The 21,102-nt window shown below is 44.6% G+C and overlaps 1 protein-coding gene across 1 annotated transcript in view; it reads left to right on the forward strand.

The window, feature by feature from the left end:
- Window positions 1–21,102, forward strand: part of LOC121584395 (glutamate receptor ionotropic, delta-2) — a 638,531-nt gene that overhangs the window by 610,760 nt on the left and 6,669 nt on the right. Inside the window, exon 12 of the mRNA XM_045225956.1 lies at window positions 4,443–4,581. Within this exon, the coding sequence (XP_045081891.1) occupies window positions 4,443–4,581 (139 nt within the window). The remainder of the gene's footprint in view (window positions 1–4,442; window positions 4,582–21,102) is intronic.

The following is a 21,102-nucleotide window of genomic DNA, read 5'->3' on the forward strand; positions in this document are numbered from 1 at the left end:
TATAGCGGCTGTAGCTATAGCAACACACACTGTTTACAAATCGTTTAGCCATAGCAAATGGCATGCTAGCTTGCTGATTAGCTAGCTAAACAGACTTGAGACAAACTCAACATAGCAATCTGGAATTAGTTTTATTTCGAACACTATTACATCACACATGGACATTGTTATGCAAAAAGGTGAGCAGCATGCCAATCGCTGGTATTGTCCATCCAACCCCAAGGAACAAGATCAGCTGGCTTTGAATGAATGGGCATCCATTGTTATGGCTTTGAATAGGTAACAAATGCTTTCATACTCAAAAGCGCTGAAAAGCAGTCTCTAGCAGATCGATCCGCATCCCTTTTTCCTAATGTGACAGCCCCTACTGGAGGTGACTTGTGTGATTTATGATTGTATACGTTACTGTCTAGATATGGTTAATGATTCCTTTAGTTTATGTCAGAAATGATGGACGGGTTCCATAGAATGTATCATATTGTGTCCCTCCAAAATGGAAACAAGAGGATATGAATAGTCTTCAGGAGACTGTGGGAGCATGATCTTCAGGAGACTATGGGAGCATGATTTTCAGGAGACTATGGGAGCATGATCATCAGGAGACTATGGGAGCATGATCTTCAGGAGACTATGGGAGCATGATCTTCAGGAGACTATGGGAGCATGAACTTCAGGAGACTGTGGGAGCATGATCTTGAGGAGACTATGGGAGCATGATCTTCAGGAGACTATGGGAGCATGATCTTCAGGAGACTATGGGAGCATGATCTTCAGGAGACTATGGGAGCATGAACTTCAGGGGACTATGGGAGCATGATCTTCAGGAGACTATGGGAGCATGATCTTAAGGAGACTGTGGGAGCATGATCTTCAGGAGACTATGGGAGTATGATCTTCAGGAGACTGTGGGAACATGATCTTCAGGAGACTATGGGAGCATGATATTCAGGAGACTATGGGAGCATGATCTACAGGAGACTATGGGAGCATGATCTTCAGGAGACTATGGGAGCGTGATCTTCAGGAGACTATGGGAGCATGATCTTCAGGAGACTGTGGGAACATGATCTTCAGGAGACTATGGGAGCATGATATTCAGGAGACTATGGGAGCATGATCTTCAGGAGACTATGGGAGCATGATCTTCAGGAGACTATGGGAGCGTGATCTTTAGGAGACTATGGGAGCATGATCTTCAGGAGACAATGGGAGCATGATCTTCAGGAGACTATGGGAACATGATCTGGGAGCATGATCTTCAGGAGACTATGGTAGCATGATCTTCAGGAGACTATGGGAGCATGATCTTCAGGAGACTATGGGAGCATGAACTTCAGGAGACTATGGGAGCATGATTTTCAGGAGACTGTGGGAGCATGATCTTTAGGAGACTATGGGAGCATGATCTTCAGGAGACTATGGGAGCATGATCTTCAGGAGACTATGGGAGCATGATCTTCAGGAGACTATGGTAGCATGATCTTCAGGAGACTATGGGAGCATGAATTTCAGGGGACATTTGTAAAATAATGAATGGGTGTGAAGAACAGCAGATGGGCATGACATGTATTGCCTTTTGACACATGACAACTTCTCAGTATAGTTACGGTTCTGGGATATTGTTGTGAAAAGTCCCGAATCATGTGAATAAAGACCTCCTTATTTCATACTAATCCCCATATAATGTCAATATTTTAGTAAATAACACCCAATTGGAAAACCCCAAAGCATGTGTCTTTTATCAAGGACGTGACATGATAAGGAGCTTTCCTTTGTGGGCCTCCTCTCTTCTAACTACCAAACAATAACATGTGTTGTATGAAAACCTAACATACAGTCAAAGCACAAAAGAACGTTTCAACTATTATTGTTCATTGAACAATAATACACAATACAATAACTGAAATATACAGACAAGAGTACGTAAAGTTAACATAGACAGGGGTATTACGAGTCAAAAGAAAATGTACATTTGTCAAAAAATATTTTGGTAAGTACTACTTTAATTGTTTTTACATTACTAAATGACTTCACCATGATGTTTCAGTTCTATCTTAAATAAATTAAAGAGGGGTTTGTTATCTGCCCCCATTTCATTTTAGGAATAAAGAATCTTCCATGAAATCCAAGCAAATGAACTATGAAAATGAAATCGGGGTCCATTTAAGAATATTTAAACTACTCTACAATAGCAACAACATTTACACAGAACACACACAGCCTTCAGGCAATATGAGCTCATGTCAACTGAACATTTCCTTCATAAGACAGATAAACCCAGAGGATGGCACTGGATAGAGTGGGTGTCAAATATTTTATTAAGTCTTTGCTGAAGGGATTGAAATGCCTGGCACTTATTCCACATGCGAGCACAATGATCTGCGAGCTACAAGGATAAATGAGGCTAATTTTGAACAGGCTTCAATAAAGGCGAGGCTTCAGCTCTACAAATCCATCATGGCTGTCTTTTCTAGGGAGAGCCTCCCCTTTCCCTCCCCTCCAGCGCTAAGGAAAGGTTTTGCATCAATACAGAGAACAAAACAGATGTTCTTTAGCCCTGTTTGAGCTGCCTGGCTGAGGAAATACACATTCTACATACAGTCTCTTTATGAATATGTGAAGAATGGAAGACAACAGAGTTGAGCCCGATAGAAAAGTTGGAGAAACAAATATTATATAGTCCACTTGCACTGGAAAGTCTGACTTGAATGTATGTTGTCTTGTGTGTGGAAAAGTAAAATGTATTCCCTTGTGGAAAAATGTAATTACAGTGGGGAAAAAAAGTATTTAGTCAACCACCAATTGTGCAAGTTCTCCCACTTAAAAAGATGAGAGAGGCCTGTAATTTTCATCATAGGTACACGTCAACTATGACAGACAAAATTAGGGAAAAAAATCCAGAAAATCACATTGTAGGATTTTTTATGAATTTATTAGCAAATTATGGTGGAAAATAAGTATTTGGTCACCTACAAACAAGCAAGATTTCTGGCTCTCACAGACCTGTAACTTCTTCTTTAAGAGGCTCCTCTGTCCTCCACTCGTTACCTGTATTAATGGCACCTGTTTGAGCTTGATATCAGTATAAAAGACACCTGTCCACAACCTCAAACAGTCACACTCCAAACTCCACTATGGCCAAGACCAAAGAGCTGTCAAAGGACACCAGAAACAAAATTGTAGACATGCACCAGGCTGGAAAGACTGAATCTGCAATAGGTAAGCAGCTTGGTTTGAAGAAATCAACTGTGGGAGCAATTATTAGGAAATGGAAGACATACAAGACCACTGATAATCTCCCTCGATCTGGGGCTCCACGCAAGATCTCACCCCGTGGGGTCAAAATTATCACAAGAACGGTGAGCAAAAATCCCAGAACCACACGGGGGAACCTAGTGAATGACCTGCAGAGAGCTGGGACCAAAGTAACAAAGCCTACCATCAGTAACACACTACGCCGCCAGGGACTTAAATCCTGCAGTGCCAGACGTGTCCCCTTGCTTAAGCCAGTACATGTCCAGGCCCGTCTGAAGTTTGCTAGAGTGCATTTGGATGATCCAGAAGAGGATTGGGAGAATGTCATATGGTCAGATGAAACCAAAATATAACTTTTTGGTAAAAACTCAACTCGTCGTGTTTGGAGGACAAAGAATGCTGAGTTGCATCCAAAGAACACCATACCTACTGTGAAGCATGGGGGTGGAAACATCATGTTTTGGGGCTGTTTTTCTGCAAAGGGACCAGGACGACTGATCCGTGTAAAGGAAAGAATGAATGGGGCCATGTATCGTGAGATTTTGAGTGAAAACCTCCTTCCATCAGCAAGGGCATTGAAGATGAAACGTGGCTGGGTCTTTCAGCATGACAATGATCCCCAAACACACCGCCCGGGCAACGAAGGAGTGGCTTCGTAAGAAGCATTTCAAGGTCCTGGAGTGGCCTAGCCAGTCTCCAGATCTTAACCCCATAGAAAATCTTTGGAGGGAGTTGAAAGTCTGTGTTGCCCAGCGACAGCCCCAAAACATCACTGCTCTAGAGGAGATCTGCATGGAGGAATGGGCCAAAATACCAGCAACAGTGTGTGAAAACCTTGTGAAGACTTACAGAAAACGTTTGACCTGTGTCATTGCCAACAAAGGGTATATAACAAAGTATTGAGAAACTTTTGTTATTGACCAAATACTTATTTTCCACCATAATTTGCAAATAAATTAATTAAAAATCCTACAATGTGATTTTCTGGATTTTTTTTCCTCATTTTGTCTGTCATAGTTGACGTGTACCTATGATGAAAATTACAGGCCTCTCTCATCTTTTTAAGTGGGAGAACTTGCACAATTGGTGGCTGACTAAATACTTTTTTTCCCCACTGTATGCACAACCATACCTGACATTTGGCTGACATTAACCTTTTGTCTCTCTTGTCCTGGTTTTGTTTTTAGGTGGTGAAGTTCCATATACCACCCTGGCCACGAGGATGATGATGGGGGTATGGTGGCTCTTTGCTCTGATCGTTATCTCCTCCTACACGGCCAACCTGGCTGCCTTCCTCACCATCAGCCGCATCGAGAACTCTATCCAGTAAGTACCTGACACATTACATTTTTACATTTTAGTCATTTAGCAGACGCTCTTATCCAGAGCGACTTACAGGAGCAATTAGGGTTAAGTGCCTTGCTTAAGGGCACATCGACAGATTTTTCACCTAGTCGGCTCGACACATCACTACTCCGGGTTGAAGTTTCCCCTAGGTACAGATTTAGGATCAGCTTCCCCCAATCCTAACCTTAAACATTAGTGGGGAAAATGCTAAACTGACCCCAGATCAGTGTCTAAGGGCAACTTCATCCTATACCCACACCACCTCTGTCTTCATCATTGAGTGAATCCTGTCGCACTGTACCAGAAATATTTTACAGGGTTGACAATATTTATTTTAAACATTTCATTGTTACTAGACTATTGGTTAGTGTGGTTTATTCAACCCACATGCTAAATAAACATTGTGTTACAGACGTAGATGTTGGATACATTTCCAGTTAGGGTCTGTTATGTTGGATACATTTCCAGTTAGGGTCTGTTATGTTGGATACATTTGTGTGTACAGTACATATTACACGTTTGTGAAATTGAAATTCAACTCAGCACCTTATGCGGCTGTGTGTGTATGTATGTGTGTGTGTGTGTGTGTGTGTGTGTGTGTGTGTGTGTGTGTGTGTGTGTGTGTGTATGTGTGTGTGTCCTCTGGCTTACAATCTGTCAGACCTGTGCTGGTCACCAGGGCACAGACACACACTGATGCACAAGACAGGTACACATACAATAGATTTACCTTTACCCAGGCATACACACACACACACACACACACACACACACACACACACACACACACACACACACACACGGACCTCACACTGCAGTTGACAGAGTGTGTATAAAAAATGAATCCCAGTGGAAATATGCAGCCGTCCCACTGGGCACAGACATCAGTTCAACTTCTAGTTTTGATTTACATTTGGTTGAGTTGTCAACTAACGTGAATTCAACGTGAAATCAACAAAAGATGTCACCATGTCATTGGATTTAGGTTACAAGTTGGGTGAAAAGAAGAGGTAATTCCCTCACGTTGGTGACTATTTTCAAATCCAATCCATTTTCCAGGTTGATTCAATGTCATCACATTCAATTTTTTTGTTGTTGAAATGACGTGGAAACAACATTGATTCAACCAGTTTTTGCCCAGTGGGGGTAGTACTTCTCTCTCTGTATAAACCAGGCAGCCTGCTGTTTTTGGAGAAATGGATCGTCTGTCATCCCCCCTCCAGGGGCCAGTGAGGGCCTGTGTTTTTTGTTTTTTATGTGGGACAAATCAGATCTTTCATCCTGCAGGTTGTGTCACCCTCCTGGGTGTGGTAACTGGTTCACGAGGTCTCCATGAAGGACTCTATGGTGGTTTAGGAAGACTAAACTCTGTGCACTGTGCCACGCCAAAATAAGACTAGAGTTAACCTGGGGGAGTGTGTGTGAGGTGGGGGGGGCAGGGGGAGGGGCCCAGAGTCAACAGTTAGTAACCCTCCTCAACCTCCCACACCGGGTTGATTAAAATCGCATGTCTTTAGTAAGCCTTCTCTCTGTTTGCCGTCTCATCGTCACGATGCGTAAATACCCACCGCTCATTGGGCTAATCAGATTCCAGAATGCCTAGCAGTGATATAGTTAATTGTGCTTTGCGAGAATATCTAATCTAGAGAGAGAGAGATGTCATTAATGAGACCTTCTCAGATTGCTCCGTTCTACTTCTATGCAGCTAATTAGGATTTCCATAAATTTCAATGTATTATCTTTAATGTGTAGACTCTTCTGGGGTCATTACTGGAATAATTAGAGCCTAAATTCCACACCCAGGGGCCTGTTGTTTTAAAGAGGAGGGATGTGCTGCCTCAGTCAGGAAACCTTGCAAGATTTATGTCATGTGCTTTGAGGGGGGTGAGAAACTCTGATCTTGTAATTCGATTGTCTGTGATCTGATAGAAGTTTGATTACCATTTCACCGAGTTTGGAAAGTGGAGCTCTCACATCTCTACCCTCTTTAGTCCTTCACATTTCAATCTATGTCTATCTACAGATAAGGGCTCTATAGGAGAGAGCCATATAGATTGTCTTAATTGCTCTGGCATCTCAGTATAGATCATTGCGCCAGTGAAGCTGAATGGCTTGGCACAGTGACAAGAAAAAATACACATTTTTTAAGTAATAATACTCTGAGGTACTGTAGGGCTGTGGCGGTCATGACATTTTTTCAGCCGATGATTGTCAAGCAAATAACTGCCGGTCTCACGGTAATTGACCGTTAATTATCATAAACACGTTTAGCATCTCCTGGCTTTCATGCATAGCCTACAAGCCACTGATGCATAGCTTTGGAACAACTACCTTTAAATCTACATTTAAAAAAGTATAATAAATCAATTTAATGTAGCCTACACCTTCACAATAAATCCATTATTTATTTTAGACAGGTCTAAAGAAACATGATATGAAGAAAATGTAGTCTATTTCAGAAGAACAGAATAGCATACTCTGAGTTGTCCTTGTGTTAGGCCCTGATCTGGCTATGCCATATGGCTGTGGTCTACACTAGTTCATTTAGCAGACAAGATTTGCTTATAATTCCGTGGCATTACTTTATCTTATTTTATAGTATGAATAATACAACTGAACATAGCTGAATAAAATAGAAAGGATATTTTCTCCAAATGATTTCCAAGGAGGTGCGCACATGTGGCTATTCTGTGTTGAGCGGTTAACAAAGAAACAGGTCCCCCTATATGCTTAATTTAGAGTTATTTATGCAACTTTATTTGTGATACAAACGTTGGCCTATATGTTTAGATTTTTAATACATTCTAAGGCTGCATGATGCGACGCTAATGATGATTTTAAAAAAGTTGCATGAAAAGCATGAGCTCTGATTTGTTTTTTGTGCAGGCTGCACACACTTCATCAGTCTCTCATTCACAATTTGACAAGCACTTGATAATATTCTCACCAGGCCTCAAATTTCTTGCCGGCATCCCCCTTGTGTGGCCATAATGCCCCCTAAGAAATCCATGCCTTTTGCAGTCAAAGTGGCCGTTGTGCCCTTGAGCTGATTATAATCATTATAATTCCCTTCTCCCGACTGCCGTGCTCCGAAGCACCTCTCGCTCACATACATGGCTCTCTCAGATATCTCAATTCTTATTAGCCAATGCCCGTCACGTGATCAGGTCCTTCTCTCAGCTAAGAAGTAGGCTACAAGTGAAGACAGACACATCGGGGACGCAACTGCACACGTCCCTCTTATCAAATTCTGAGGCGCATATTGAAGATGTTAGAATAACTGTCGACATTTAGCCTACTTTTCGTCAGCCAACAAGATTAGTAGGCCTAACAAACAGCAAACGCAATAGCCTATGTCATTCTACTATCCCCCATAGTACAAAAGTTGACCTATTCTTTTGGTCAACTTGTCCTTCTGTGCAATAAATAAATATTCCAAACATACACTGGAACTGTTGTGGGATGCGGTAGATCCCAAATTAATACAACCAATCACTTTATAAGTGCAGCAATGCGCACACATCAGTAGGCTGTAAGCACGAATGTTCCATTAGCGGGAAAACACCATTATCAAAAGTGACCAAATGTGATTATGCATGTAATGCTTTTATTATAAAGGTGAATTTTTTATGGTGAAAATTATCTTCCCCAAACTTGAAACTCACACGTTGCTTATGTATGCCAGTTAGGCTCTACACCCCTTGTAAAGCGAATGAATGTGCTTAATTTTAATAAGTTATTTGGCCACTTTAGTTGTGATACAAACCTTATCAAAACATATAGGCCTATGGACTAGGCTACATGAGGTGTGTGACTATGATTTGAAAAAGTCGCAAAAAAAAGGCATGCGCTGTTTCTTGCCTTACTGCACATGCTGGGCATAATTCACAAGTGATAAATCAAATCAAATCAAATCAAATCAAATCAACATTTATTGGCCACATGCACCGAATACAACAGGTGCAGACATTACAGTGAAATGCTTACTTACAGCCCTAAACCAACAGTGCATTTATTTTTTATAAAAAAGTGAAATAAAACAATAACAAAAAAGTGTTGAGAAAAAAAGAGCAGAAGTAAAATAAAATAACAGTAGGGAGGCTATACAGTGAGGGAAAAAAGTATTTGATCCCCTGCTGATTTTGTACGTTTGCCCACTGACAAAGACATGATCAGTCTATAATTTTAATGGTAGGTTTCTTTGAACAGTGAAGACAGAATAACAAAAAATTAATCCAGAAAAACGCATGTCAAAAATGTTATAAATTGATTTGCATTTTAATGAGGGAAATAAGTATTTGACCCCTCTGCAAAACATGACTTAGTACTTGGTGGCAAAACCCTTGTTGGCAATCACAGAGGTCAGACGTTTCTTGTAGTTGGCCACCAGGTTTGCACACATCTCAGGAGGGATTTTGTTCCACTCCTCTTTGCAGATCTTCTCCAAGTCATTAAGGTTTCGAGGCTGATGTATGGCAACTCGAACCTTCAGCTCCCTCCACAGATTTTCTATGGGATTAAGGTCTGGAGACTGGCTAGGCCACTCCAGGACCTTAATGTGCTTCTTCTTGAGCCACTCCTTTGTTGCCTTGGCCGTGTGTTTTGGGTCATTGTCATGCTGGAATACCCATCCACGACCCATTTTCAATGCCCTGGCTGAGGGAAGGAGGTTCTCACCCAGGATTTGACGGTACATGGCCCCGTCCATCGTCCCTTTGATGCGGTGAAGTTGTCCTGTCCCCTTAGCAGAAAAACAACCCCAAAGCATAATGTTTCCACCTCCATGTTTGACGGTGGGGATGGTGTTCTTGGGGTCATAGGCAGCATTCCTCCTCCTCCAAACACGGCGAGTTGAGTTGATGCCAAAGAGCTTGATTTTGGTCTCATCTGACCACAACACTTTCACCCAGTTCTCCTCTGAATCATTCAGATGTTCATTGGCAAACTTCAGACGGGCCTGTATATGTGCTTTCTTGAGCAGGGTGACCTTGCGGGCGCTGCAGGATTTCAGTCCTTCACGGCGTAGTGTGTTACCAATTGTTTTCTTGGTGACTATGGTCCCAGCTGCCTTGAGATCATTGACAAGATCCTCCCGTGTAGTTCTGGGCTGATTCCTCACCGTTCTCATGATCATTGCAACTCCACGAGGTGAGATCTTGCATGGAGCCCCAGGCCGAGGGAGATTGACAGTTATTTTGTGTTTCTTCCATTTGCGAATAATCGCACCAACTGTTGTCACTTTCTCACCAAGCTGCTTGGCGATGGTCTTGTAGCCCATTCGAGCCTTGTGTAGGTCTACAATCTTTGCCCTGACATCCTTGGAGAGCTTTTTGGTCTTGGCCATGGTGGAGAGTTTGAAATCTGATTGATTGATTGCTTCTGTGGACAGGTGTCTTTTATACAGGTAACAAGCTGAGATTAGGAGCACTCCCTTTAAGAGTGTGCTCCTAATCTCAGTTCGTTACCTGTATTAAAGACACTTTGGAGCCAGAAATCTTTCTGATTGAGAGGGGGGTCAAATACTTATTTCCCTCATTAAAATGCAAATAAATTTCTAACATTTTTGCGTTTTGCGTTTTTCTGGATTTTTTTGTTGTTATTTTGTCTCTCACTGTTCAAATAAACCTACCATTAAAATTATAGACTGATCATTTCTTTGTCAGTGGGCAAACGTACAAAATCAGCAGGGGATCAAATACTTTTTTCCCTCACTGTATATACAGGGGGGTACCGGTGCAGAGTCAATGTGCGGGGCACCGGCTAGTTGAGGTAGTTGAAGTAATATGTACATGTGGGTAGAGTTAAAGTGACTATGCATAAATAATTAACAGAGTAGCAGCAGCGTAAAAAATGGGGTGGGGGGTGGGGGTGGGGGGGCAGTGCAAATAGTCCGGGTAGCCATTGTGATGTCACGAGAGGCTGTGTCCTGGAGGGACGTTACATCCCCCTGAGGTGGCTGCAAACCCAGACAGCTATGGCTCCATCTGCTGGTATGGTCGGGAACTCCACCCCTCTATGGCCAATCTTCCCACGCAGCTGAAACAAATGAGGAGCTGATGAGCTGAAGGTTTGGGAAGGGAAGAGACACACTGAGGGAGTGTGTGGGGGGTGAAGAGACACAGTCTCCAACCTGGGCTCTCTGGAGGACAAGAGTGCTGCACGTCCACTTCCATGAGGAATATAAGGATTTGGAGATACTTACCTTTGGGGAAATACTCACCTTTGGATATATGCACCTGTGGAAATACGTGTGGGACATTTGGAAGGACGTTTTGCTGGGTTGGCCACTAGCTGCAACGTGGAATACAGTAAGACTGGGGAAAAGTTATTTGAGCGAGTGAGAGTTATGATTTTGGATGTGGAAGAGACATCCCTGAACTGTTAACCCTTAAAGAGCCACAAGAGAACAGAATTGTGTTATACTTTCGTTAGTTTCCCAAGACCTTTAATAAAATCCTTGTTTTGTTTGAACCTTGTCTCCTTGCACTACGTGAGCAATCCCGCTGAAAGCTGTGTAGCCTCTCGTGACATCACAGATGGTGGAGAATACGGGCACGCTCAAGCGTTAATAGTGCATGTCAGAGGAGGATACCGAAGGTTTGATCACCCAGTTTTCCAAGTTGGCCGTAGGCTCCCCGCCGACTGAAATGGAGGACATATTGAAAGCCCTTGTTGCTGGCCAGCAAGCCCAGATGCAAGCAAACGTGGCTCTCTTGGAGGAGCAAAAGAAAGCCAACCTTCTGAAGGCAGAGGAATTGCAGTTGCAGAGACAGAGGGTGGTCCAAAATACCCGCCCAATAAAGGCAAGTGACTTTATATCTAAGATGGGAGCTACCGATGACATTGAGGCATACCTGCATGCATTTGAGGCCACGGCCACTAGGGAAGCCTGGCCCAAGCAACAGTGGGTTGGTCTGTTAGCCCCCTTTCTAACCGGGGAATCGCTGAATGCTGTCCGGGACCTGGGCCCTGACCAGGTTACTGACTATGATGCCCTGAAGTCTGAGATCCTCAGCAGATATGGACTCACAAAGTTTGGTATGGCCCAGCGCTTTCACAGCTGGACCTTCCAACCAGACCAACCTCCTCGGGCGCAGATGCATGAACTTGTCCGAATCGCAAGGAAATGGCTGGATCCGCAGAGGAATACAGCAGCGGCGGTGGTGGAGGCCGTTGTGGTGGATCGTTACCTACGCGCCCCTGCCTTATGAGGCAAAACGGTTCATCAGTCAACAGGCCTTGACCACGGCTGATCTGACCGTGGAAGCTGTGGAAAAGTACCAGGCCACAGCGGAGATGCTGAATGCTTCCCGAAAAGACCCCAGGAGTGCGGCCCCACCACAAATGGGAAGAACCCCGTCCAAAGGACCCCCAAGGTCTCGAACCCAGCCACGTCAGGACTTATCCCGGCTCCAGGGGGAGCCAGAAACCAGGCGGGTCCAAGAAGAGTACCCCAGGAGGGGGAAACTCGACAGTGTTACCGGTGTGGGGGAGATGGGACATATCTCCTGGCAGTGTGGGAAACCAGCCGATGAACCTATGCCCACTGCGGAGTCCTCCAGCTCAGCACCCACACACCGTTTTGCCTCGCTCTTGGGAGTCGTAGATGGCGGCCCAGATCGACCCCCCACCTGCCCGGTAACTGTGAATCACCATGATGTGGAGGCCTTACTGGATTCTGGTAGCCGGGCCACCCTGGTGCGTAAGGATTTGGTGGGCCCAACGTGTCTGACCCCGGGGAAAGTCCTCCCAGTTTCCTGTGTCCATGGGGACACCAGAGAATACCCCATTACTGAACTTACAATGACCAGCACACGGGGAACCATACACACGACGGCGGGGGTGGTTGATTCCCTCCCCGTCCCTGTCCTAATTGGACGAGACTGCCCAGCCTTTTACCCACTCTGGAGAGAGTCTCAGGAGAGGATAACCCGAGTACCTCGGAAACGGAGAGGCAAGACTCATCCTGGGAAGGCTCCGGTGCAATCCTCCGAGTTACTCACTCCCGCCCGGGCTCTGATAGGGATGGCAGGTGCCCAGACCGACACAGAGACGGAGCTACAGAATCTGGACAAAGAACTGTCTGGTCTGAAGGGGACCGCTGAGAGGTATCGTTTGTTAAAGCAACAGTTAGACATGAAGACAGAAGAGTTAGATATCCTCCAGGTTAAACTCCAACAGAGCTCCTTCCCTAAGCAACAGGAGGAGCTGGAGAGGCTGCGCAGGACCATCGAGGAGTGTGAGGAGACCCTGCGCAGTAGTAAGGAGGTCCAGAAGAAGGCAGAGGAGAAGTACAAGGTGTTGGAGAACAAGATGAAGAATGCGGAGGCAGAGAGAGAGAAGGAACTGAAAGCTGCTCAACAGAAGCTAAACTCTGCTAAAACCAAGGCTGATGCGTTCAGTAAGAAACTCAAGGAGAGACAACAGGAGGCTGAGTCCCTGGTCCTAGAGTTGGAGGAGTTGAAGAGAGAGCAGTCTGGCAAGCACCACGGCAATGCGGACGCCCTCTCCGGCGTGATGCCTTCTTCGCTGCCTTTACCCCAGACGAGGACGTCGGGTCCCGAGGAGGGGGATGTGTGATGTCACGAGAGGCTGTGTCCTGGAGGGACGTTACATCCCCCTGAGGTGGCTGCAAACCCAGACAGCTATGGCTCCATCTGCTGGTATGGTCGGGAACTCCACCCCTCTATGGCCAATCTTCCCACGCAGCTGAAACAAATGAGGAGCTGATGAGCTGAAGGTTTGGGAAGGGAAGAGACACACTGAGGGAGTGTGTGGGGGGTGAAGAGACACAGTCTCCAACCTGGGCTCTCTGGAGGACAAGAGTGCTGCACGTCCACTTCCATGAGGAATATAAGGATTTGGAGATACTTACCTTTGGGGAAATACTCACCTTTGGATATATGCACCTGTGGAAATACGTGTGGGACATTTGGAAGGACGTTTTGCTGGGTTGGCCACTAGCTGCAACGTGGAATACAGTAAGACTGGGGAAAAGTTATTTGAGCGAGTGAGAGTTATGATTTTGGATGTGGAAGAGACATCCCTGAACTGTTAACCCTTAAAGAGCCACAAGAGAACAGAATTGTGTTATACTTTCGTTAGTTTCCCAAGACCTTTAATAAAATCCTTGTTTTGTTTGAACCTTGTCTCCTTGCACTACGTGAGCAATCCCGCTGAAAGCTGTGTAGCCTCTCGTGACGTCACACCATGATTAGCTGTTCAGGAGTCTTATGGCTTGGGGGTAGAAGCTGTTAAGAAGTCTTTTGGACCTAGACTTGGCACTCCGGTACCGCTTGCCGTGCGGTAGCAGAGAGAACAGTCTATGACTAGGGTGGCTGGAGTCTTTGACAATTTTGAGGGCCTTCCTCTGACACCGCCTGGTATAGAGGTCCTGGATGGCAGGAAGCTTGGCCCCAGTGATGTACTGGGCGGTACGCATTACCCTCTGTAGTGCCTTGCGGTTGGAGGCCAAGCAGTTGCCATACCAGGCAGTGATGCAACCAGTCAGGATGCTCTCGATGGTGCAGCTGTAGAATTTTTTGAGGATCTGAGGACCCATGCCAAATCTTTTCAGTCTCCTGAGGGGGAATAGGCTTTGTCGTGCCCTCTTCACGACTGTCTTGGTGTGTTTGGACCATGATAGTTCGTTGGTGATGTGGACACCAAGGAACTTGAAGCTCTCAACCTGTTCCACTACAGCCCTGTCGTTGAGAAGTGCTCAGTCCTCTTTTTTTTCCTGTAGTCCACAATCATCTCCTTTGTCTTGGTCACGTTGAGGGAGAGGTTGTTATCCTGGCACCACACGGCCAGGTCTCTGACCTCCTCCCTATAGGCTGTCTCATCGTTGTTGGTGATCAGGCCTACCACTGTTGTGTCGTCGGCAAACTTAATGATGGTGTTGGAGTCTTGCCTGGCCATGCAGTCATGGGTGAACAGGGAGTACAGGAGGGGACTGAGCACGCACCCCTGAGGGGCCCCCGTGTTGAGGATCAGTGTGGCAGATGTGTTGTTACCTACCCTTACCACCTGGGGGCGGCCCGTCAGGAAGTCCAGGATCCAGTTGCAGAGGGAGGTGTTTAATCCCAGGATCCTTAACTTAGTGATGAGCTTTGAGGGCACTATGGTGTTGAATGCTGAGCTGTAGTCAATGAATAGCATTCTCACGTAGGTGTTCCTCTTGTCCATGTGGGAAAGGGCAGTGTGGAGTGCAATAGAGATCTGTGGATCTGTTGGGGCGGTATGCAAATTGGAGTGGGTCTAGGGTTTCTGGGATAATGGTGTTGATGTGAGCCATGACCAGCCTTTCGAAGCACTTCATGGCTACAGACGTCAGTGCTACGGGTCGGTAGTCATTTAGGCGGGTTATGTTAATGTCCTTGGGCACGGGGACTATGGTGGTCTGCTTGAAACATGTAGGTATTACAGACTCAGTCAGGGACATGTTGAAAATGTCAGTGAAGGCACTTGCCAGTTGGTCAGCACATGCTCGGAGTACACGTCCTGGTAATCTGTCTGGCCTTGTGAATGTTGACCTGCTTAAAAGTCTTACTCACATCGGCTACGGAGAGCGTGATCACATAGTCATCCAGAACAGCTGGTGCTCTCATGCATGCTTCAGTGTTGCTTGCCTCGAAGCAAGCATAGAAGTGGTTTAGCTCGTCTGGAAGTCTTGTGTCACTGGGCAGCTTGCGGCTGTGCTTCCCTTTGTAGTCTGTAATAGTTTTCAAGCCCTGCCACATCCGACGAGCGTCAGAGCCAGTGTAGTACTCTTTGCCTGTTTGATGGTTCGTCGGAGGGCATAGCGGGATTTCTTATAAGCGTCCGGGTTAGAGTCCCGCTCCTTGAAAGCGGCAGCTCTACCCTTTAGCTCAGTGCGGATGTTTCCTGTAATCCATGGCTTCTGGTTGGGGTGTGTACGTACGGATTTAAGTTTCCCTGCATTAAAGTCCCCTGCCACTAGGAGCGTTGCCTCTGGATGAGCGTTTTCCTGTTCACTTATGGCCTTATACAGCTCATTCAATGCAATCTTAATGCCAGCATTGGTTTGTGGTGGTAAATAGACAGCTATGAAAAATATAGATGAAAACACTCTTGGTAAATAGTGTGGTCTACAGCTTATCATAAGATACTCTACCTCAGGCGAGCAAAACCTCGAGACTTCCTTAGTATTTGATTTTGTGCACCAGCTGTTGTTTACAAATATACACAGACCGCCACCCCTATCACAAGTGATAGGCTAATATTGTCACCCATCAGACTATTCTTAATTTAATGTTGTTATACTAAAGAATATATATGTGAAATTAGTTTTGATTTTGAATGGACCATTATCATGCACCTGTTGGAACAGGGGCATGGGAAGAAAAATACATGTAATCTATGCACTTAAATAGCAAATGGAGGACACTTTTCCCGTGGTTCATTTTAATGCCAGCCGGGTAGACTATACTCCTGTTATAAAGCGAAGCAATGTGCTTAATATTAGGAAAATTGATAAATATATTAGGCCTAGCCTATAGAAAGCTGATGGGATCCTCCTCTTTTTAATAGAGGCCATCAAAACTGTTTTCTCATGCAATTGCATAGCCTATAGACATTTTGCGCAACATGAGCTCATGAAGTGTTTGATTTGATTTTTGATTACATTTGCATTGATGTCAGAGTGATTAGAGCAGGGGTGTTAAACGTACGGCCCGCGGGCCGGATCAGGCCCGCAAACGGGTTTAATCCGGCCCGCGAGATGATAAAAAAAAAAAAAAAAAAAGAGTAAAGTATAAAAATGTGCTGCAATTTTTCAATAAAATAAACTGCTGTTCCAATTGCGTCCACTGGATGGCGCAATAGCAATTGTGTTAAGCAAGCAAACTGTTTATACCGGGGCAGAGCAAGTAGGTCAAGCACGTGCAGCCAATGAGCTACTTTGTTTTGCCCGCGATATTTATTACGGCTTCTACTTTTAACATTATGTGCTTTGGCACCCTCATTGCCCCAATATGTCTCTGTCAAAAAAGAGAAAAGTGGACGCAGTCATCCTATTTAATCACGGAATTGAATGGGAAAGCTGTATGTTTGGTGTGTTCAGAGCATGTTGCAGTGCTGAAAGAATATAACCTTCGTCGCCACTATGTGAGTCTTCATGCCGACAAATATGACAACTTTCAAGGACAGCGGAGATGAGAGAAGGTGAATGAACTGTTGGCGGGTCTGAAGAAACAGCAGTCTGTGTTTACTCACAGCCGAGACATCAGTGACGCTGCAGTGAAAGCTAGCTACCTCATTGCTAATGAAATCGCAGTGGCTTCAAAACCATTTAGTGAGGGTGAATTTGTAAAAACATGCATGATGAAGGCAGCGGAGATTGAGTGCCCTGAAAAGCGGCAGGCTTTTGCAAATATCAGCCTGACAAGAAACACAGTTGCAGACAGGATTTCCGATCTTTCAGTGGATTTGGACAGCGAGTTGAAGCAAAAGTAAAGTCATTTATTGCGTTTTCAGTTGCAATTGATGAAAGCACGGACATTACAGATGTTGCACAACTGGCCATTTTTTCATCCGCGGAGTTGATGACACATTGACCGTCACCGAGGAGTTCGTGGAGTTGGTGCCGATGACAGATACAACGACAGCAGCTGATATTTTTACCGCACTCGTCGGCGCGCTGGACAGGGTCGGAGTGGACTGGTCCCGCGCTGTCAGCCTGGCTACAGATGGTGCGCCCTCAATGATCGGGAAAAAAGCAGGCAAAGTTCAGAGAGAAAGTGCAATCTGCAAATGGAGGACGTGATTTTTTGACTTTTCACTGTATTTTGCACCAGGAGGCTTTGTGTTGCAAGTCATTAAAGATGGATAACGTCATGAAGGTGGTCATCCAAACTGTTAATTTCATCCGATCCAGAAGCCTGAATCACCGTCAGTTTGACAGCCTTCTCAGAGAGAAAGACCACATCTATGGCCTGCCATACCACACTGAGGTAAGATGGTTAAGCCGAGGTGCTGTGCTGAGGCGTTTCTTTGATTTACGAGAAGAAATTGAACAGTTCATGGAAGAAAAGGGCAAACCAGTGTTAGAATTTCATTCCGCAGAATGGATGCCGGACCTTGCATTTATGGTGGATGTTACAGAGCACCTGAATAACTTGAACAAACAGCTGCAAGGGCGCAACAAAGTTGTCACGCAGTATTATGACAGCATACGTTCTTTCAAGTTGAAGCTGTCATTGTGGGAGACGCAACTTGCCGGTGGTGATGCAGCTCACTTCCCCTGTCTGAAAAATGTGCGCGACCCAACATGTGGCAGACATGAAGCGGTTCAAAGATAAAATAACGGGACTGTTACGGGAGTTTGAGCAACGCTTTCAGATTTATGTTTATATGTTTTTATGTTGATGTGCTATTGTTTTTAATTGATTTTATTTTATTTGTATATTTAACCTATTCTTGACTCTGTGGTTCTTGCACTTGTTTGGGGAATAGGATTTCATTATTTTTATCTACATTTCTGCCTGAGAAATGACACCCTGATATAGTTCTGTGATCTGTGAAACAGTTCTGTTAATCACTGAGGCATTGTGTGTTTGTGTGTTCTTTGTCCTCAGAACTTTCAAATAACTTGAGGTGTTTTATGATTAATAGTGATGTTGTGCTTTTGGACACTGTCCTCAGGCTCCAGCTTTATGTTTATATGTTTTTATGTTGATGTGCTATTGTTTTAAATTGATTTTATTTTATTTGTATATTTAACCTATTCTTGACTCTGTGGTTCTTGCACTTGTTTGGGGAACAGGATTTCATTATTTGTATCTACATTTCTGCCTGAGAAATGACACCCTGATATAGTTCTGTGATCTGTGAAACAGTTCTGTTAATCACTGAGGCATTGTGTGTTTGTGTGTTCTTTTTCTTTAGAATTTTCAAATAAACTTGACGTGTTTTATGATTAATAGTGATGTTGTGCTTGTACTATTTTGGACACACTGTCCTCAGGCTCCAGCTTTATGTTGTATGTTGATCGTATTAAAACAAAGAAAACAATCTGAAGTTGTTGTTTTTATGTTATATATGCCATGATTTTTCCGGTCCGGCCCACTTGGGAATAGATTTTCCTCCATGTGGCCCCTGAGCTAAAATGAGTTTGACACCCCTGAATTAGAGGGACAATAGAGTGCGGAGTACCAGGCAGTTAGCAAGTTTGGTAGGCTACTAATGACCAGCAGCAGCACCAGAGCTTGGAGAAGCCTAATTACCATGACTAAACGGTCACGTGGAATTTGACTGCGGTCATGACTCATGACTGCCGGTGTGGCGGTAATACAGTCACTGTAACAGCCCTACTCTGAGATCTATCTGGGTATTAAATCACAAATGATTGTTCAGAACTTTCGAACTGAGTTTAGTGGACGATTGTTTTTGTTTGTGAATCCTTTAGGAGGAGAGTGTACCTGAAGCAGCAGAGCTGGGCAGGAACAGAAGGTGTGAACAGTGAAAATATAGCAGTCGGTGGACACAGTAGGTGGATCGATCGAAGACAAGAGATGGAGAACTGTGGATTGGGTTCAGAAAAAAGAAAAAGAGAGTGTAGAGAAGAGATGAGCGAGAGGAGATGGAGTGGAAGGATGAGTATGATAGAGGGATGGATTGAGGGAAAAAGTTATTTAGAGGACGTAGCACTCTCTCTCTCCTTCATAACCCAATCTCATACCACAGATACTTACTACAGACGCCAATAAAGTCAATAAAGTGTGTTTGTGTGTGTGTGTGTGTGTGTGTGTTTGTTTGTTTGTGTTGGAAAGAAGGGGGGGGGGACATTAGGCAAACACCTGCTTTGTCAGAGACAACATTAGACAACTACAATGTCTTGGATCCATCCTCAGTTTTTTCCTATCACAGCCATTAAACTCTGTAACTGTTTTAAAGTCACCATTGGCTTCATACTGAAATACCTGAGCGGTTTCCTTCCTCTCTGGCAAGTGAGTTAGGAAGGATGCCTGTATCTTTCTTGTGACTGGGTGTATTGATAGACAATCCAAAGTATAATTAATAACTTCACCATGCTCAAAGGGATATTCAATGGCTGCTTTTTTCCCCCCCCATCTACCAATAGGTGCCCTTCTTTGCGAGGCATTGGAAAACCTCCCTGGTCTTTGTGGTTGAACCTACACTATTATTGCACACAGAGTCCATGCAACTTATTATCTGACTTTGTAAGCACATTTTTACTCCTGAACTTATTTAGGCTTGCCATAACAAAGGGGTTGAATACTTGACTTGACATTTCAGCTTTTCATTTTTAATAAAAAAACGTATTATTATTATCATTCCACTTTGACATTATGGGGTATTGTGTGTAGGCCAGTGAATGTTTTTTCTCTCAATTTAATCATTTTAAAATTCAGGCTGTCTGAAGGCACTGTATATTTCTGAAGGCACTGTATTTACACAGGGTACCCGTACCGAGTCGATGTGCACAAGGTAATTGAGGTAGATATGTACATATAACTAGGAATAAAGTGACAGATAATAAACAGTAGCAGCAACGTATGTGATGAATCAAAAAAGTTTGTGTATAAAGGGTCAATGCAGAGTCCGGGTAGCTATTTGGTTAACTATTTAACAAACTATTTAGCAGTCTTATGAATTTGGGGTAGAAGCTGTTCCCTGTTTGTTCCAGACTTGGTGCATCATTACCACTTGCGGTGGGTGTGGTAACAGAGAGAACAGTCTATGACTTGGGTGGCTAAAGTGTTTGACAATTTGTAGGGCTTTCCTCTGACACCGCCTAGTATAAAGCTCCTGGATAGCAGTGAGCTCGGGCCCAGTGATGTACTGGCCCGTACGCATTACCCTCTGTAGCGCCTTCTGGTCGGATGCCAAGCAGTTGCCATACCTAGCGATGATGCAGCCATTCAAGATGCTCTCAATAATAATATAATATATAATATGCCATTTAGCAGACGCTTTTATCCAAAGCGATTTACAGTCATGTGTGCATACATTTTTACGTATGGGTGGTCCCGGGGATCGAACCCACTACCCTGGCGTTACAAGCGCCATGCTCTACCAATTGAGCTACAGAGGACCACAATGGTGCAGCTGCAGAACTTTTTGAGGATCTGAGGGCCCATGACAAATATTTTCAGCCTCCTGAGGGAGAAGAGGAGTTGTCGTGCCGTCTTCACGTGTTGGTGTGTGTGGACCATGATAGATCCTTAGTGATGTGGACACTGGGGAACCTGAAGCTCTCGACCCACTCCACTACAGCCCTGTCGATGTGAATGGGGGCGTTCCCGGCCCTCCGTTTCCTGTAGTCCACGATCAGCTCCTTTGTCTTGCTGACGTTGACGGAAAGGTTGTTATCCTGGCACCACACTGCCAGGTCTCTGACCTCCCTATATGCTGTCTCATCATCGTCGGGGATCAGGCCTACCATCGTTGTGTCGTCGGCAAACTTAATGATGGTGTTGGAGTCGTGCGCGGCCGCACAACCGTGGGTCAACAGGA

Source organism: Coregonus clupeaformis, chromosome 16, assembly GCF_020615455.1.
Source record: "Coregonus clupeaformis isolate EN_2021a chromosome 16, ASM2061545v1, whole genome shotgun sequence".
NCBI classification, from domain to species: domain Eukaryota; kingdom Metazoa; phylum Chordata; class Actinopteri; order Salmoniformes; family Salmonidae; genus Coregonus; species Coregonus clupeaformis.